The sequence below is a fragment of the Anopheles maculipalpis genome, chromosome 2RL, assembly GCF_943734695.1.
Source record: "Anopheles maculipalpis chromosome 2RL, idAnoMacuDA_375_x, whole genome shotgun sequence".
In the NCBI taxonomy this organism is placed as follows: domain Eukaryota; kingdom Metazoa; phylum Arthropoda; class Insecta; order Diptera; family Culicidae; genus Anopheles; species Anopheles maculipalpis.
Genome location: NC_064871.1, coordinates 36,511,056 through 36,531,312, shown reverse-complemented (window position 1 = coordinate 36,531,312; position 20,257 = coordinate 36,511,056). Strand labels below are relative to the sequence as shown.

The 20,257-nt window shown below is 41.1% G+C and overlaps 1 protein-coding gene across 3 annotated transcripts in view; it reads left to right on the top strand.

Annotated features, from left to right (window-relative positions):
* The window catches only part of LOC126558309 (protein similar), a 116,267-nt gene that overhangs the window by 15,481 nt on the left and 80,529 nt on the right, over positions 1-20,257 (top strand). For all 3 annotated transcript variants that reach the window (XM_050214304.1, XM_050214303.1, XM_050214302.1), the window contains exons 3-5: positions 535-767; positions 847-1,238; positions 1,321-1,427. In XM_050214304.1, coding sequence (XP_050070261.1) covers positions 535-767; positions 847-1,238; positions 1,321-1,427 — 732 coding nt within the window. The remainder of the gene's footprint in view (positions 1-534; positions 768-846; positions 1,239-1,320; positions 1,428-20,257) is intronic.

The window sequence follows — 20,257 nt, the reverse complement described above, 5'->3', positions numbered from 1 at the left end:
TATTGATTCCCGGTCCTGCCATGTGAGGACTGGCACCGCTGTAGTCTGCACCATCAGGCCGTCGCATAAATATTTTCCTTTGCGTTAATTTAAATAAAAACATAAAATGTTGAACATTTGAAATTCAAGCGTGTTCACCACATTTTAAACCCACGAGCAAACGCGTATAGAAAAGCTTAAAGCGTAAGCTCAAGCTTCGCAAGCGTTGCCGATAGGTGGCGCTCATTCTAGACATAAGGTGTGTGTCTTCGCTATTTCGATGCATGATTTCGAATCACTGTTGGGTTAGACTGTTGCAATGAAACATTCAAATATTTTTTGTAGAAATATTCCCCTTTTTGCATATAAATATTGGCGAATTTATCTTTTTTAAATTGGGTTAATTTTATTCATACTTAGTCATACGTTATAAATATAAAGTACCCAGACCGTTCTACCGGAATAATAGCATAGGTACAAAGTAGCGTCACAGCTTACGCATTAACTGAAATAAATATTTAATCAAACGAGATTGATTGGGTTCGTGCGCTAAAGTTCCAGATATCCTGTCGGGGGATACAGTCAAAGTCAAGGAAGATAATGACGTTTCAATGGATTCTACGGATGAGTTTAACTTCAATGAAAGTAAGTTGAGCCTGAAATCGCTTGGTCTGGAACCCGAAGCAATAGCTCTCCAGACGTTGGACGGGTTTTTGATGATTCTTTCGGCCGATGGCGACGTAACGTACATTTCGGAAAATGTCAGCGAATACCTTGGCATTTCTCAGGTAAGCAATGGAAAGTGTTACCGAAAGAGGACGAACGTAAATAATTGTGCCTTCATATTTCATTAACTTCATTCCGTAGATCGATATCATGGGTCAACCAATCTGGGATTACAGCCATCAGTGCGACCATGATGAGTTGCGAGAAGCACTGAACGGGCGTCACCACTCGCCGTCGGAGCTGTTGAATGGGGTAGCAAACAGCGATTGTCGACCCATGGAAAATCGTGATTTCTTCCTGCGGCTGAAGTGCACACTGACTAGCCGCGGTCGCAGTGTCAATATCAAAAGCGCTTCGTACAAGGTGCTTCACATAACCGGTCATATTGCGTGCAAAGATAAGGAGGGCCAGCGTCAGCTGGTAGCTATCGCCCGTCCTCTTCCGCATCCGGCAAACATCGAGGTACCGCTTGGATCGAGCACGTTTCTCACGCAACATACACTGAGCATGAAGTTTAGCTACGTCGATGAAATGTGAGTGTCTGAATGGAGGACTCGAGCGATAATTGTGTTTATTAACAATAAGACACCTTTTTCCGCTCTATTTTTTTCACAGGATGCTCTCCCTGCTTGGTTACCAACCATCAGATTTGCTTGGAAAATCATTATACGACTGTCACCATGCCACGGATGCAGAGCATTTGATGGCTACTTTTAAGCATGGTGAGTAGTTTATATTTTTATCAATCTCTTGCTTGAAATATATATTCACAAAATGTGTGCTACTAATACAAAAAGTTTCAGTAATGCTATTTGTCTTAATTGGAACTCCAGATTACCCTCAGTCGGCAACAACATATTCGTGGTATTCAGTCACAGACAATTGCCAAATTACAGTGGAACAGATTAAAGTTTAACCACTAATGTTACGGTATAGGTTTTAGTAATTCCTTTGATATTATTTGTTTCCATGATTGGAACGTTTACATTTCCTTGCTTCTCCATCTTAGCGAAAAGGAAACTCTGGATAAATGTTTGCTCGTCACAAAATGCGCTATCCTGCGCAGCACGTAAAGTAACCCTCGTTCATTCCCTGCAGCAACCAAAAGCGTCCCTAATGACTTAATAGATTTCGTGGGCTATTAGCGAAGCTAAAGCAACCGAATGATAGTCATAAAATTGAAATGCCGCCTGGCGACTTTTTTATGGCAGCCCTCGTCAAGGACACTTTGCTGTGAAATGCAAAGTTTCCCAAGGGGAACAAAAGCAACAACAAAAAAAAAAATGAAATAAACCTCGGTAGCATGATGGGACAAGTGCAGCAAAGTGAGAACAAATACTGGCTAATAGACCAGCTGGTTTTGCTGGACTACTTTCATTTCTTAGAAGAATCTGTTCTTCCGTGGTTTGGACGAGGATGCGAAAATGCCCTCATTCGCTTTCTCTTCTGGAACAATCAAGAAAATCAAATTCGTCCTGATGCGTGACTTCTCTTTCCTGTTTTGTTTAGGGTTCCCGTGGTTGTGTGAATCAGTATTCAACCAGGGACAGAGAATGATAATAATTTCGTTTCTTGCTACAGCTTTAGCTATGTTTTGGGTGTATAATTTTGTCGTTATGCTTGGTGGCACCAAAGCTCGAAATGATTGAAAGAATGGTAGCGACAGTTGAGCGAAATGTGAAGCAGATCAATGATTATCTTTTGCGTTCTTTTTCTTCGTGTGAGTGTGTGTGTGTTTTTTTTTATTCAAAAACTTTACAGCCTATGCAGGTAATAGCTTTACAGTCATTGAAAGCGTGTGCCCTATAGATTGGGCCGTAATTTAGTAGCATAAAACGCACAAAATTTTTGTGAAATTAATTCAGTACATAAAATTTTATGCCACAGAGAACGTACGAACGTTTTTCTGCTAGAAGGTACATATGTAGCTCGGTGAGTCTCCTGAAGATAAGATTTTTTATTTTATATTCTTTCTACGCCTAAAGGCGCAGTTAAATGTGCTGGATAACTTTGGGGTGTTACTGTATAAAATTGTGTATGTGAAATGTAAAGAGATTTGATTGTATTCATCCGATGCAGTTAAGGGACTGTATACATTTACATAAAATTTTTAGCATACTCTAGTCTGGTTTGAGGTGTATAATATGTGCGAAATTGAGAGCTTACATACGAGTTGTTAATCTTTTTTGTGGCTATAAATTATTCACATCTGCAGGCTTTAGATATATCAAATATGTTGGCAGTTATGATGGTAGCTCTTTACCGATATTTCTGTTTATCTCTTGTGCGGTCAGGTTGCTTCTGGGTAACTTACTAAAATCAACTGTCAGACACAGATGTTTGATGTTCGATGTTCCATTACAACTACAGAAAAAATCTAGCACGCTTTTTCTATATTGTCAAAGATGCATTGGTCCATATTGTTTTGGTAGTGTTTATCGACGACACATGATGCATTAGTGGGTTGTTTTTGCTTATTTCAAATCGGCTTTCATCCCTGACGAATGTTCGGTTTCGTAAAATCACTTTCAACCATTGACAGCATGCACGCACCCACGTACATTCGTAGTAGTGATCGGCTACAGATAGGGTCAAATGTGTTGAACTAAGATGAAATGGTTTTGCAATGCAACGAACGGGTTTAACACAAATGTTTTTTTTTCTTCCTTTTTTATTTGTTTCGTGTGTTTCGCTATGTTTCGATGGAATGTGTAACCTAGTTTCGAGTAAATTACTCACCTAAGAAGCATAGCCATTCGCAGCGCAGCGTTTAGATTTACCCTTTCGGACGCATGTGTTTAACCTCATAAAGAGGGCGAGAAACGGAGCTAAATGGATGGTTCGAGGCAGTAAGGTGTGTGTTTGTCGTGACAGATGCGAAATGTCGTAGTGGCGTTGTTTCAAAGAAATACGAATAGCCGCAAACCATCGTTCCTTAAAATCACCACCTAGCTGTTATCGATCGATTTGTGATCGAGGCGTGCTGGTGCTATTTGTGGCCCAGCTGCACAAACGGCGACAGGTGTAACGTTTCATATCCACGGGCAGTGTTGCCTTTCACTCATTCCATCAAGCATCCATTGGACAGTCAGCATAACTATGAGAATTCCTTAAACGCCATTGCCAAAGGTATCAAGAGCACGTGCCTATGTTTTAGCGATGATGGCATCAAACGTGGCGACAGCGAGAGCTTCTACTGAGATTTTGGTTGTGCCATTTGTGCTGTATGGAGTTTTTGGGACGATAATAACTGTAGGAGAAAACATAATTTACAGTTTTACACATTTTCTGTTACCTTTGCTTCCAAATTCCAGCACTAGTACAGCTACCATCGCATGAAATTTTAAAAAACAGAGCTATATCTGCTTATAGATACACTTTAAAAAGCTTCGAAATACGAACAAAGTTAAGTTTTTTTCCATGCTATTCCTTATGAGTTAAAAAGATGTATAAACATATTCGTACTTCTAGAACAGTTTGGCTGTGCTGCTGAGTAAAAAATTGTATAATAGATATTATTGAATACATCCTAAATTCTAAGACTTCACTTGAAGAGATTTGAAGATTGATGAAGAAAAAAAAAATATCTCAATTTTCTTGTCTGCTTTTCTAGACATACATATCGCTACATTAGCTTCGTTAGAAACACCTTAAAATGTGTCTTTTATCAAAGGATAAATGTACTTTACATCTAACATAAACCTTGGTATAATATACGTTGTACTATGCAACGTACGGTTGTGTCTAATGCAACTCTCCATGTATCACCTGGGTAATGTTTCGATATCACGTAATTGCAGTTTAAACAACGTTTAATTAATGAGTATCCGCTCTGGTATATCATGCTCCCTGTGCACCCCTGTGCCGGTCCAGGGTCGTGGAGGATAATTTTTGTGTTTTTAAATTAAAAATGCTTAGCAATTAACGCGCGTCGCTTCGGTGGTGTGGTGCTTGCAAATAATGGTAAGTTTTATGTGCCCCCCGGAGGAAGTGTGTGTTGGCCGCTGTTTGCAGCAGTCCATAATCGTAATCGACGTTGTTGTCTAAATTTATTAAACATACCGAACGAAAATCAGATTAACCACTCTATCTCGTGCGTATGATCCATTAACGCCCCGTGGTGCTGCGTGGCTCGTTTAGCGAACTGCAGCAGTCAGGCCAGTGTTCACCGTGGAAAGATGCAGTTCAATCGATCGGATCGTCGGCCGATCAGTCGCTCGATATAATAATGGCTAAAGGTCGATATACGAGCTGTTGCGTTACCTGTCGTCGTACAGTGCGTGAGAAATGTACTCTCTGACGGCAACTGTTCCTACGCGCCTATACAGATCCGATCTACGCAAAGCGCTGGATGGTTGTGGCGAGCGAATGTGAATTGCGCACCGCATGGGGGCCTTTGCAAATGGTGCGCATAATGGGTGCATTCGCTTAACCTCAGTTAAGCCGGTAACTTGTCGTTGCCCACTCCTCCACTAATGCGGACAGCATCACTCCGCGGACGGATCATTGCTGACGAGCTTGTTTTAATTACTCGCCTCGGCTTTCTTCCATCCCTGAGCCATTCCTCCGTTGGTTAGGTTCCGCTGTCGCGTTGGTTGCGTCTCGCGCAAATTGTCATCGGTCGTACACGTTAGCTTAATTTATTCACCATTTACCATGATTTACAAATTAAAAAAGCACTGCCCGTACAGAAAACACATTTTCCGAGAGCTTTGCTTCCAGTCGCCCGGCTCACCAAACTGCTGATAGTAACTGGGTCATCTGGGGGCTTTCAGTGCTGGTCGCCTCGAGGTCTGTGATGGTAGCGCGATATCTTAGTTTGATTATAGTAAATTTATCAACAGCAACAAAAAAAAAGTTCCAAAGAAGCATGGTAATATCAACCGGGTATTGTGGCCGGTGCTCCGCTCGCCCAACATTATCGGTCATAAATCATCGTGCGAAATGAATTAATTTACCTTCGCTTTGGTGTGTCTGTGTTCTGTTTCGTATGTTTTTTTGTCAGCTTTTTCTCGCCCATACCCTTCTTGATCTGTTGGCGTCGGGTTCAAATCGATCGCCACATTTTTCGATCACTTTTGCTCACTACTTAAACGTGTGTGTGTACGACATACGCATCACTACCCTTTACGCAGCATGTGAATGTAAGGATTTGCACCATTGCTAAAGCAGCGAACTGGTTCTCTGGACGCCACTTACGATTTACGATCGCAAGCAGTACGATTGCTATACAGAACACCGATTGGGATCGGTCCGTTTGACTGGGTCTGCATATTATAATAAAAATAAAAAAAACATCTCTTCTGATCTGGTGGCTGCCTGTCGGTGTAGGGAGGCTGTTGTTTTCAATAAACAATTTCAGATAAGAATCTCGAGTAGTATCCATTTGTGTGGCAGTGCGTGGTGCGCGATTCGTTCCATTCAAGCTTTCGGTGTGGTTTCTGTCCGACGGGGTATGTACGTTCGCCAGAAGGGAGAAGTTAATCAAATTCGTTTCGGGGGCAAGTGTATCACGTGCAGCCTGCAAGCCAAATGGTGCACTGTGAGAAGCAGGTAAAGCGAGGAAAATGGTGTCAATCCAATCGAGTTGCTGGAGCACTCTGCTATTGGGTGATGTGCGGACGGTGGAGTGCAAAACGCGAAAATACAAGAGATAAACGAAGCAAAGCGCCCCCTACGCTGGTGCAGCAGCTTGCAATCGTAAATTCTGCTACTAAATGATTCCGATGTTTGTACGAAATGAGTATGCATATGTGTGGTTGGGTACGTTTTTTTACATTAAAAACAACTCTTCACTCTTGAGTCGTTGTAATTTTTCGTTTTCGTCGGTGGTTGTTCTATTTTCATAAATCGAGCACGATAAGTGTCGCTGCTGAACTCAAATAATCTAAGATTATTTAAAAAAATTCGTACTTACCTTAATTAATTGGCATGTGAGAATAAATCTGATATTGACTAATTTATAGTTTTTTCCGAATTATACTAATTGCTTATTGGAATATTGGGGTACTTTTCGATTTAAAAAAGTTTTTCTTATTCAGATTTAATTAAAATACTATATATGAGACACCGCAAACAATGGCGAATGAACGAATCAAGAAACAAAACGGTACTGCCATTTTGGTCGAAGCCCAACATAAAGTGCATACGATATGACACAAATGAAAACATTGCGCCGCACAAAATGGATTTTTTTTAACAACTGCGTGTTATATATATAATTTTGATGCTGTGTCGTTTGTGCGATGATATGTTTTCCTTTACAAAAACAAAATAAAAAGGAGTGTACAAATACAAACTGCGCCTGTTTGTGACTTGTCATGACTAAATGTTACATAAATTAATGGTAATTTCTTCACTGTCACATTTCTTCACTGAACTGCAACTCAATGAGAAGCATTGTTAATATAATTTATGGCAATGCCCTATTTTTGTTGCACCTCCCAAAAGAAATGTATAATCCAAGTAAAAAAAAACAACTCCGAATTGCCTACGCTTTTTGCTGCTGTCCCGAATATCTTACGCTCGAAAATAGTTGTTTTTCAAGAATTTCCCTCGGTTGCATGTTTTTTTTTTTATTGTTTTATATTTTTCACTCAGATGCTGCGTGCTTACTCCACACATCACGGACGCATTTTGGTCAAATATCATAGACTATTGAACCTGAAATAAACAAATTTAAACTGTGCTGCTTTAGCAAACCGAGAAAGAACCCGTTAACGATGGAAAAGGTAGCATAAGTATTTGATCGTTTATCATTACCGATTGGCAAAGAACACCAATAACAAAAAAGCTGTATATGCGAGGTCAACAATATAGCAATGATCAAATAGAATATCAAACGCGATTTTCCATTCAATTTAAGCGCTTGATGACGTTTGGAAAGGACCATTAATGGAGCGATATTTTTGATCTCTTAGGGAAATTTGCACGGCATCCTTTTTTTTTTCGCCGAACCGGTCCTAACAGGTTCGTTTGAATGTTTCCGTTTCATTGGTAAAAGGGTATCGGAATATGTTTATTTGTTCCATTTTTTTGTGGAAGTTGTAAATGCAACACCGTTATGGAATAGGAAATCGATGGAGTCAAGTAGGAAACAAAAGAGTTACGCATCCTGAGAGCATATTTCATGCATATTCTGAAACGCTTCCTTATATGAATGTAGATGATGCTATTTATAGAAAAGTAGAGATTAATAATTAGATAATGTTTATCCAACTTTTTAATTAACTATACAGCGTTTTTGACGTTATTTCCACAAGTGTGTTGAAACAACTCTCCGTGTTTTTTTCTCACTCAGACGTTATGATAGATAATTGCTATATTTCACGATGATAATAACAATGACAAGCTAAGTGTCAACCAGCGTTGGTCACGATTGCTCCAATTCAGTCTTCTGTTTGCAGTCATAAAAAGGTAACGTGCTTTTGCGTACGTTAACGACTATTGCCAGCGGCACATTAGCACGCACTTTCAAGTACGCGTTTTGTTGGGGCTAAAGTGAAGTATGCCCAATTTGCTGCACCACTGCACCACCGAAACGCGCCAGACTGTAGGGGTTATAGCATTGCAGAATGCAACTAATCTTGTTGCAATACGATATGGGTCGAACGTTCGGTTTGTCCACCGTTGGGCTAAAGAAGTCGCGTGACTTACGTACATGGGAGCGCCGCCTGGCTGCAGCTCAGGTCAATGACATTTGCTGGCTCAGCTCTAGCGTCTCTATAGGTCCAACCATTTAACCGGTTTGCTTGGTTCTGTTGCATTTCTTAATTCCGAATTTTTTTAAGTCTTTTCTATCAGTGGCCATATTGTCAAAGAAATGAAATGCATGAGTAATTTGAAATAATGTATTTACAAAGTGCAACTGCATTATGTTGAATAATTTATTTGCATTATGTTGAGTCATACTAATAAAATACTTCAAAAACGAATCTCGTGAGCTAAGCTGCGCGCAATGACTCTTACTTTTGTCCTCCTGATGCCATTTATTGTGGCGAGAATGTCGAAGGTCAATAGGGCTTGGGCTTACAACGTGTAAAATGATGATCTCAGACAAACGCTCTTTTTAACCTCCAACTACCGATCGATTTTTTGCTGTCGTTTGCTTCCATGAAATTTCATTGATTATACGAATAGACAAGAAAACAAAAGTTACAGGTCGTCGCATCACCGAATGATGCCGGATTTCTCGGCGAGAATGTTGTACAAGTTTGCCCAGACCACGAGCAACCGTTTAGTAGCCTCAGCTGTAAAAATAAAGTTACCCATTCTTGACACTTTTATGTTGGCCCATGGCGACGTGCTGTGGATGAGATTTTTGCTAAAGTTAAGTTGTTTATAGCGCGTTTTATGTAAGATGTAGTCGAAGGTGATTTTATCAATGAAAGAGGAATAAAACCTCTATGTACACGCCTCTTGGGATGTTGGGATAAAATTGTGGAAATTGGAACGCGATCGTCATAAAATTGTATCTACAGCATTTCGTAGAAGCGTCGCAGTGTTAGTAGGTAGTTTTTTAACTCCATTTTATGTAAAAATAGTACCAAAACATGTCATCTTTTAATCATCGATTATGCAAAAGTAGTTTCTGTGCTCTAAAGCAACTACAAACCATTTTTTCTGACCATAAGCACAACATAAACAAAATGTTTTTGTGTCCAGGAACTCCGATTTCCCAGTAGAGGTAAAGCGCCCAAGGAAGAAAAACTCTTTGCATGCAATGCTTTTCTGTCATTCTCAAGGACAAAACAGTGAACCCCTGGATTCGTTCGGTTGCACTTTGCACCACCAATAGCAATCCCTTATTTACGTATACCTTTTTAGCTTTATTAATAACGATTGCAAGAACTCAAAGTTTGTGTATAGTTAACGTTTCGTGTCAAGCGCGGATACCATCGGTCTATATTTACCACACGAACATCAATATGAACACTGTTGATGCCGTTGAAGCTTTGAGGTTTTCGGACGCTTTATTTGTTTACACTTTGGAGCTACGTTTTTTTTTTGGGTATGCAACGATCCTTTTTTTCGTTTTGTCATTTGCTTTTCGGCACTGGTTTATACAACAACGACTCTGTACGTTGACTCCGGTGGTGGTTCTTATTAAAGTGCCAGGTCCGGAGCTTGATGCAACGGATGGAAATGTTTCCTTTTGGCTATTTTCTCTTCCATTTCATTACCATTTACTTCTTTTTTTGTTGCTTTTACGTAGCCCTGCGATGCGTTTTCTGTTTGCCTAGCATGATGGTAACGTTGTTTGCTAGCGAGCAAAACGAGAATTGTGGAACTCAAGTTTTGGAGTGTTGAATTTGCACATTTGCACGCGAGAAAGGATGGTTTGTTGAGGATAGCTATTGTAACACTACTCACTTGGTACGTCAAACATGGTTGTAGTTGATTTGTACAGTTGCATTGTGATAAAAATGGTACCTTCTAGCGTTGAGAAATCAAACAGCTTGTCAATACAAACTTTGCTCGATGGTTTCTAGCTGGAATTGAGTCGTCGCTTTTATATGCTTAGTTTAAAAAATCCAATTTCAAAATTTCCGAGGGAGTATTCTTACAGAATTATTAGTGGAACCAATAAACCAATTCAATTTTACTTTATAAAATCAAACATTTTTTATGTTGTTATTCAAAAAAATAATAAACAAAATAGTTGCAAAAGTTGGTTTTTGATCTGCATCTGTTCAATCTTGTATGTGTTCGTTTTCTTCTTGACATATTGTCCTGATAGTTCACGCCGGACCTCTAAAGGTTTAAATAATAGACTTATTCATACGGCATAGTTGGATAGGCCGTTGGTATAGGCGACAGAAGCGCCGGTCTTCAAACAGCAGAACCAGGATTCAAATCCCATCCAACCACGATGCATCAGCAAGTCTAGTAAGCCATTAGGAGGCCGGTGTGACCTTAGAAAGGTCGTTAAGACAAGAAGAAGAAGTTGGATCTCCAGTCCTTGCTACTGGGATGGGATTTGAACCCAAGTCCTGCCGTGTGCAGACAGGTGCGCCGGGTTCATCCTTTCCACAATGAGCCAGAAAATGGTAACCTGCCATAATAATACCCAATGTTCGTGTTGCACAGAAATTTTCATCGCAACGTCGATAATAATGCCAATCTCCTAAGCTGAACACGGTTCTCAAATGTCACAAGGTGTGTTTTGCACACTTGCTCCATAAAAATCCCCAAAATCCCCAAACCTAGCTCATTATCATGTGCATTACCGAAGCTACTGGAAGCTACAGTGACAATGTTGTTGTGGTGGGAAAAATCATCCAATTTCACTCAAAACTATCCACATGTTTAAAGAATGAAAATAGTCGTCCTTGCAATGCCATTCGAAATCTGCTCCACCTGGCTACTACTACCTTCCCGGCGCTCGTTTTGACGACAGCCTGAAAAATATCATTTTCTGCATTTCATTTAGGGGCGTTGTTGGTCGTGGTGTATAGTTTGTTTATAAAGCAATCGAACCATCGTCCTTTGCACACTGCCGTCGTCGTCATCTCATCAACCGGTTTTGCTAGATCGGTTGGCCGGTGGGGTGTTCTTGTACCGTGAAACTGTGGCAACCAAGACTACCCCAATGCGGTTTTTCTGAAGCACCACAATGGCATTGAGCTCGATTGTAAGACAGGACGTTGCTCTGCGGGAGGTAATTTTTCGAGCATCTGCCTCAACGTATCATCGGTGCAAGCTCGAACGCTCGAAGTTAAACGAATTAGAAGCCAAAAATTGAGCAAAACAAAACCGATGGATTTTGGGCAAAAAAGGAGAAAAGGATCAGCAGTGGCGGTATACTTTCTGCATCAAAAGCCGTCACGAACGTGAGATTTGAAAGCGGCACGTGATGACGAAATGTATTTCAGCAAGAACTTTTCACATGCAAGCGTCCTGAGACGTTAAACATGTTTTTGGTGTATGTTTTTTTGATGACAACATAAACGAATGCAAATCAGAAGAATGAACAACAGAGTGGTGGTAAATTTAGTTGACAGATCTTGGGCTTTTCCTCACCGTGGAACGCATTTCTCTTTAACTGGCACACATTTTTGTTGGAGTTTTGTTGTTAAATTGTAATGAAAAAGAATTTCGTAGAATATGGATCACTAAACAGATTATAAACAACGAAAGGTCTGAAGGCAACAGGAATTTCCAACCTTCATAAATTCACGTGCTTCGCATAATGCAACCAATGTTATTTTTACGACATTACTACACTGCACAAATTCCGAGATGAATTACAAACGAAAAGGAGCAACAAAACAGCCACGGTGAACAGTGCAGAACTTCTTCTACTGCCGCAGCAGCGAAAGATGTTGAACGGAGATCGTGCGCGCGTGTCGAGAGCAAAATTAAATCAATTGAATCGAAATGTTAATTTACTCCAATGAAGCTTCGCGCTTCGGTCCATTACTGATGCTCGTACGGGTGGGTGCCGTTTCAATCGTTACGATTTTTAAACATTTTATTTTGCTCGACTAACACTCGAAAAAGATCAAGAGCGAAAAAAAAACTCCATCTCCATTTTCCGATGGCTTTCGTTCGAATGGCTTTGTGCGATGTTGGCGCAGTTGGTTCACTCTTTCTTTGCATCGCATCGAGTGCATTCTTGATGTTCTGAAATGCACCATAAGAAGTGCACCATTCTTCCCAACATCTCTCTCTCTCCCTTCATCTCACACTTTCTTCGTCGTTTCATCGATGCGATGCTGTGGCATTAGTTTTGGTCGTTTAAGATGAAACGGGAGCTAAACGATCCGGCACGAAATGGTAACTAAATTGGCAGTCATAAACGAAGTTCGTTTCGTGCCCCGTGCACAGATAGTGACAGCGTTCAACGAATTACAACAGCCTTATTTGAACTTGACGTGGAGCTTCTTTGGTGAAGGGCTCGGTAAATGAACTAATAGTAGCACATTGAAATACTGAAAAAGTAAATAAAATAATTTGGATAAAACTAGTTAGATTTTAATGCCTAGGTCATTCTGTAACTCGCGTTCCCCGAGCACCTTGTGAATATTTTGAGGAATTTAAAGGCAAAGAGCAGGCAAAATCAGGCGTGATAAACGACTTAAACGTTTTTTTTTTAATTTTCTTATTATATTCAGATTCTTTGATTCCTTTTTTTTGGAAATCACGGACTGAGAGTAGATTTTAGACATCGAACAAGAATTGTGAGGAATCTTGATCGAATTAACGAAAATGAGAGTTCTATTTCTTTGTGATTTCTTTCCTTTTTCGTCAATCATCTCGACCCAATCAATTATTTTAAATAATAAAAAGTCGGAAAGAGCTGTCCATAATTAATTACTCTACCTACAAACGTACGGTAACTGCATGACAGATTTGTTGATGCCGCCATCTTTAATGGTGTAATTTGATGCTAGCATCTAACTGACATGGTTCATTATTATCAAATGGAAATGATGCAGTACAATGTGCGGAGTGTGGCTAAACCGTCGAGTATTGTGGATGAAGCCGATGACCCAAAAAATGCAGCCCATTTATTGTACCATCACCTGCCAACCTTCAGAGTGTATCGTTCGTATCGTCTTACTGCTTCGATCTGTTTGAGCCTCGTCCCAGGAGAGTGCAGCTTCGATTAGCTAGCGCAATTCATCTTCATTTGTATTGTCAAATTTTTCTTCATCTTGTTCGTTTTGCCGCTCGCACCTTCCTCTTTTTTGCAATCAGTTCTGCGACCGTTTGCCCCTGGCGGCCTCAATTCTTGTTGGAGTGTGCGTTTCGTAAACGGCAAGGTGAAAAATGACCACTCCCCGAGCGGGAGCTTCAGCGCTTGATGACAGCTTGTAAGCTGCTGTGAACACGAGGCAGCGGCAACGTACTATGAGTTCTGGCTAATCCTGTATTGGCACTTAGTGTCCCGTAACTCCAACCGCCTGTCTCTCTACCATTTTGCTTTGAAGCAGCGGGAAAAGCTAATTTTTTGTTGCGAACAAACTACAAGATACGCCGAGCGATGATCCAGATTCTCATACCGTTGCCACTTCACACTGATCCTTCAGAGGGGCTGCCTTACTTCACTTACTTCATCCACTTCCAAAGTGCAAGTGAGCGTCACCAAACGAGGCTAATATAATTTAGCGATAATATTGAATTATGGCAAAATTACATCAACCGAGTGAGAACAAGTGGCTAACGCGGTACGCGTCTCGACCCAACGTTCGCCGTGCCTGCCGCGTTACGCGTCCGCGAACCAGTGATGCTTCTAAAATGTCATAGAAATGATCGTGAAGATGGAAAACGCCATTCATGCCCTTTGGTCTCGCGCAGAAAAAATAAAGCAGATGGCAAACACATTTTGTGCCAGGTGTCGGCGTTCGGGGTGGCAGACGACGACCGGTTGCACGGACGTGATAAGCAGATGAACACAAACTGCATCCGTTGCATTGGAAATTCTCGTCCCGTCGGTAGCCGCGTCGATCGGAGGGTAACATACACAAGACGCTAGCTGCTGTCCGCACGAGTCACTGTGGCAATAAAGGTAGTAAAAGTGAGTGCGCTGACGCTACTGGCTTCTTTATGTAGTTTGCATGATTTTCCGCCCGAAAGGGCGATAAAAATTTAATCACATTTATTTGTGCTGCATTTTTTTTTGTCACGCTACTCGTGTACCCATACTGCCCCATACCATTTGTTCCTCCCTTTGCTATCTCTTTTCTCTAACATTTATTTTGTTATGGATCATATAATAAGCGGTGGTGTTACCAGAGAGTGCTGACAGGAAGTGGATGTTAAGGGACCGGTAGCCGTCCCGTGATTGTAGATTGTAATATTTATGTGTTTTTATTGAAAGCGGTACTACCCGGTGCCTCTTTTATGCGTTCGTTGACCGATGCTTTTTATTATCATTCGCTAAGCATTTGTAAACGTGTTTGCCATGTGTGAGTTAATATTGGCTCCACAGACAAAGCTGAAGTTTTTTCATATCACTCACTATTGTCGAAGTGTCTAATTTTCAATGATAAAAACATTCATCCTAAAGAGAAATGTCTAAAATTCGTAAAATGTTATACATTATTTTTAAAAGAGACCATTCAAACTAAATCTTGTCCAGTATCCCGGTGTCATCATTCTCTCTCCAAGCTATGAGCTTTGTTTTATCTGCAGGACTCATGTCACGTCAATCATTTGCATCAGTGACGTTTTAAAACTCGTAAAAAAGTATCATTTCCCAGAGCAAACCTCTCCTCTCTTCATCTGAGCCTTCCGGACCGGGGTCGGATCTTCCCCCGTGCAGCTTGTCTTGCTTGCTGGCAAATATTCTATTCCTTTGTTCATGCAAATTGAAGGATCTACTGCATCATTTTTTTTTTTTTTTTGGGAAGAATGAACGAAAGTCCTCGTCTCAAAAAAGACAGCGCTCAGAATGTAATACATTCTCTGTTGCATTCATGAATGGTGGTACCGTTTGACATTTCCAGCCCAGCCCGCGTTGTGACGGTCGTAAAGAATGCAATCATAAATGCACCCACCCGAGCAGCCAACCCGACCGTCAAGTGAGCATTTAATTTCTTCGGGATTAAGTGAATGAAACGGAAACGGATTCTGGTTCGCTATGAAAAGGCGTCCGATGCAACAACGTTCGTCGTTTTGTGCATCGTAAAAGAAAAATGCTATCATGGTATTTTCCTTACGTGTATGACATTTGAGTTAATCAACTTGGGAGTTTCATTTCCACCCACTTTGCCACGAGCGCGGTTAGGGAGCTCGACCGTTAGTTTAAAAATTTTCACTCAACTTGTTCTAAGTAAATCGTTCCCGTCGCTGGAAACGTCAACAGTTATATGTGTGTGTGTCTGTGTGTAGAGCGGTGGGAAATCCTCGACTGTGCCAAATTATACGATGGAAGTCTTTGTGACTCTGCTATCCCAAAAAAAAATATCGCAAAACAAGCACATCCTTAGTGCGGCGAAGGAAGGTAGAGAAGGAAAAATTTACCGAAATATCAACAGCTGCACCGACAGTAACAAATTCATTGCACCGAAAAAATAACACAGAGAAAGATAACACGATTGCATCCGCACGACACGGGCACATGATCCGCCAAAGGGAGCAGCGCGCACGGTGCTGTCAGGTATTCGCTTTATGCGGTTTTCTTTATCCTTCGGTGTTGACTCGGTGTCAAGATTTCAGTTAAAATTTAACGTCCTTCGTTCGCCATTCAGTTCGTAAAGTCCCTCAAACACGTGAAGCGCAACCCTGTGCATTTTTCTCACAAAACGGTTCATGGAGCGAAGAGTGTTTACCGGGTGGCTGTGGAAGGATGGGGCTTGGATAGGTTTGGTGGTTGGCTTTTATGTTTTTAACGTTATTACATCAACATACAGCTCGACTTCATTCGTGTGTTGTATTTTTTTTTTGTGTGTTTGTCGGAACCCATGGATGCATTTCAGGGTTGCTTAGCATAATATCGTTCGGTGAAGTCAAGCGTTGTTTCTGAATCTGAAATGATATTAGATGGAGTTGCAGCGTGCGGGAGTGAACGATGAAATAAAAAAGCTTCCATCAACGGATGCGGAAAAAAATGGTCCGCGGATGGGTAAGTTACGACTCGAGAGGTTCTGCAAAACGAGGGAGGAAGTGTAAAGAGGACACGGAGCATGGATAAATAAATTGATAATAATAATTTAGTTACACACGAAGCGAAAACAGTAGCCCCGGGACCCTCTCCGTCTCATCAGCCGAACCCGAAAAAGATACATCGCCGCACGGTAGCTCATGTTTCAATATTTTATTATTTTAATCACGGAACATTTATTACGAATGCAACCTCACGTCAGGATCAGAGGGCGTGCTAGCGGCAGTGGCATCATTCTGGTACCTTTTCATCAGTTTGAGATGTATGCACACCGGGATCCTTCACCTTGCGCTTTACGTCCGAAAGCGCCGGATGATGCAGGTTTGTCTTTGTCTCTGAGTGTTGCCACTTTACTGGAAAATGTAAGAATCGTTAGTAGAGCTAACTTTTTAGCTTTCATCTGCTCGGTGCATACTGATGCTGCAGAGACTTGTAACTTAGCGCGCAAGGAGATCTGGCATGGGAGTAGTGTGTATGAGTGATTATATCTCTACCGGTATTGGGAACTTAGGTTGGGAACTGAGCCGGGGAATTATAAGGACTTACGTTACACAGTCGCCGTATCTTCATCAGCAGGAACAACCATATGAGCTGATGAATCGTTCGGTGAAGCGAAATAATTTATCATCGTCTCATAAATTTAATTGAATTTTCGATGCTCCATCTCGCATGTGTTGCAGGTTGTTGTCTACGCTTCTATAGGATTGTTGTACTTAGAATTGGTGACATCGGTTAGGACGATATTGGTGCTGCATTTTTTTTTTTTGGCCAGATTGAGAAGTTTTGGGAAATCATTTTATGCGCTTTAATGTTATTTGCCCCTAAGCAGTTCGTCGGTCCTGTCGTGGAAAAGATTATTAGTCTGCCGGTGAAAGATATCCTCAACACAGTACAATGAATATTATTGGTGGTGGAAAGATATTTGAACCAGCGCCTGATGCTCATCGACGATAGCAAAGTACGAGAAACGATTATCGTACACCACAATTTAGCGTACTTTTAACAAATTACTGAGAATGGAGCGTATCACGAAATGGTTTAGATTTTGGGGGAAGAGATTACGACAACAAACACTTCAATCACGCAGTTACTTTTGAAGCATGCTTTATTGCTTGAGCAGACCGTAAGCTTCACCACAGATTAACGAAAGCAGTTGCGTGGATGCTGTGGTTTGCGCTCGTCACTGCCATTGGAAACTCCTAGTGACAGAATGTGATGAATGAACGCGTCTTCGTTTGTATCACATCACAAAAGCACAATCAAGTGCATCATTAGCAAAGGATTAAGGGTTCAAGTGCAGCTTTAGCGTTATGGTTCTTTCACGGGATTAGTTTTTATTATGTGATGAATTATGGCGAATCATAAGTTTGTTTCAAGTGGTTGCATTTTTCCGATTTAGATAATAATTGTATTTCGTCTTTAGGTTCATGTTCATGTAAAAAATATTTTTATAGTAACATCTGTATTTTGAAGTATGATATTTATTAACGAGAGTACTGTCGGCTTTCGTTGAGGTGCCGGGAAGTTATAAAATACAACGAGTGATTTACGTAAAAAGTTTCATTAGGATAGTAATTTTTGATAATGTACTGCAGTTTGTGGGTCATTGAAAAATGAACGGCACGTCAAGGCAGCCCGAAACAAGCGAAATCTCAATTCAACATTCTCTAGGGAAATTATCATTCGCCTTCGAAAAACAAATTGCCTTCGTGTGGTTGGAATCTGAGCAGCAAAAAAAAAGGCAATATTTTTTTTCTATGGGGAATAAAACGAAATAAAATGAGCATTGTAGCAGATCTAAACGGGTAACTACGTGCGCGCGCGTGCTCGTGTGTGTACAAGCTTGGTGTAAACTTTCCACGCAACTTGAAAACTTATCAGATTGAAAGGTTTACTGCACTCAAGCGCAGCACTGCTGCTGACATGAGTCGGTTGTTTTTTTTTTCTTTTGCACCGGGAACGAAAGGGGAGTGCAGTTTGTAAACTAATACCCTTAAAATTTGGCAACTGGTCAGGGCAAACTTTGTACCGTGGACGACAGATCTTCCCTGCGGTGTACTTCTTTAACCGCTTCATCGGTTACAATTTCTTTAGTTTAGTTTTGCTTTCAATTTTCCTACAGGACTGTTTGTGTCCGGAATCGAATGATGAAAAACGTAGCACGGTCAAAGAGTTCTGAGGAGCGGACAAAGAAGTTAAACCATTTTCGCCGCTGGCACCACTGGCAGGGCAGGTCAGGGATGGGAATGTATAGTTTCGTTTGTCTCCTGATGCCATAAAAAGTAATCTTCACAATTTACGGCATTCCATAAATCCACCATGATGGGTCGGTCGGTTTTTTTTTTTTTTGGCCCGCTAGGAAGACAAGGCGTTCGTGGGAAAGCATAATAAAGATCGGAGAGGGTAAGAGCCGGTGGATACCGCGCGAGTGGCTCTCCTTGCGGGATAGTAGAAGTGAAACAATGTTTACATGATTATAATGCGCTTTGCGTTGTGTCGCTGTTCATGCTGACTAAGTTTGTTTGTGTGTTCCATTCGCTATACTCGGGAAGAAGTGAAGCGTAAGGAGTGGCGGGAGAGTTGTTGTAATTCCGAAGAAGAGCTGGTGGATGGCATATTCTTTATGTTGCGGTGGGATAAAATTATTTGCAAATGCAAACAAACCGTAAGAGTAACGAAAATGGCCCGGTGACAGTCAAAGTTGTGCGGCAGTGGTGCTGCTGTAAGATTATGCTTAATGCTTTGGGATACTGTGTCCACTGTGTTATTATTGCCCGATCCGCTATGATACCTTCCATAGCCAAACATAGACGAAATGAGAAAGCAAAAACAAAAGGGCATCAGCAGGTTAATCTATGGTGCATTAAGAATGCACGACTTTAACTGGTTGCGAGATGGGTTTTTGAAAATTCAATTATGCTCAACCCGTAATAAATCTTGCATGGACTTAATAAGCTTATTTAGTGAGTAAAGGATTCACTCAAGGAATTTATTCTTGGCTCTTGTTGCACTCTCCTTTGTTTTGCTGTTTACGACCGGCACCGAGAAAATGCGACGTAAGGTTTGGGATTTCATTCTTTCCTATCAAATCAGCAGTGAATGCAAGAAATGCACGTTAATAAAAGCTAAAAAAAACAGGCTTAAAGCCAAACTTATAGCAGCGCTATTAAACGCACTATTTGGGCAGGAAATTGCAACTCACGGTGAAACGGTGCACTGATGGAGTCGCCTGGTAGCTCAAGCACCGTGGCACAACACTTAACACTAATACATAAACCGTTCTACCTTACGATTGTGCATTGATTTTTATAGAGCTACGATAAAATTCACAATTAATGACAGCCATTATTGCTTCACTCAGTGCACCCGCCCCACCCGGTGTAAATTGTACTTTGTTGTACACGTGGCGGCTGCAAGGACTGGGCGTGTGCAGTAACGAAATCGTGTCCGTGGTGCATTGTTGTTGTGGCATAGGTAAATGTCCTGACGTACGCTTGCCACCTCACCAACAGTTACGGGAAAATTATATCCCTTTTAGTGTAGAAGTGTGTGTGTGTGTGTGCTCACTTGGTGTGGGCCGATACTTACAAAACATTCGGTTTGTTCTTTCCTGTCCGAAAATTCCACCTTCGGGCAGTGCTCCGGAAGCTTTGATTTTATTATCCATTTGCACAGTACCGGTGCTCCGCCCCGTTTCATAAGCTGGTCTTTAGAGGATGGGAATTTATGTGAAGCTCTTAAAAGCTCAATCGATTCGGAAAATTACTCGTTCGCTTTCCATTAGCCTTCCAATGTAAAACCTTTAGCCCATTTGTTCGCAAAGATATTCTAATTTTTTATTGTGTGTTGTAAATATTAAAAGTAAATATTTTTTCCTTGTTTGTGTATTGCAACTAGCGAAAACAATTCTTCTCCAAACCGTATTGATTTGCTTCTCTCGTT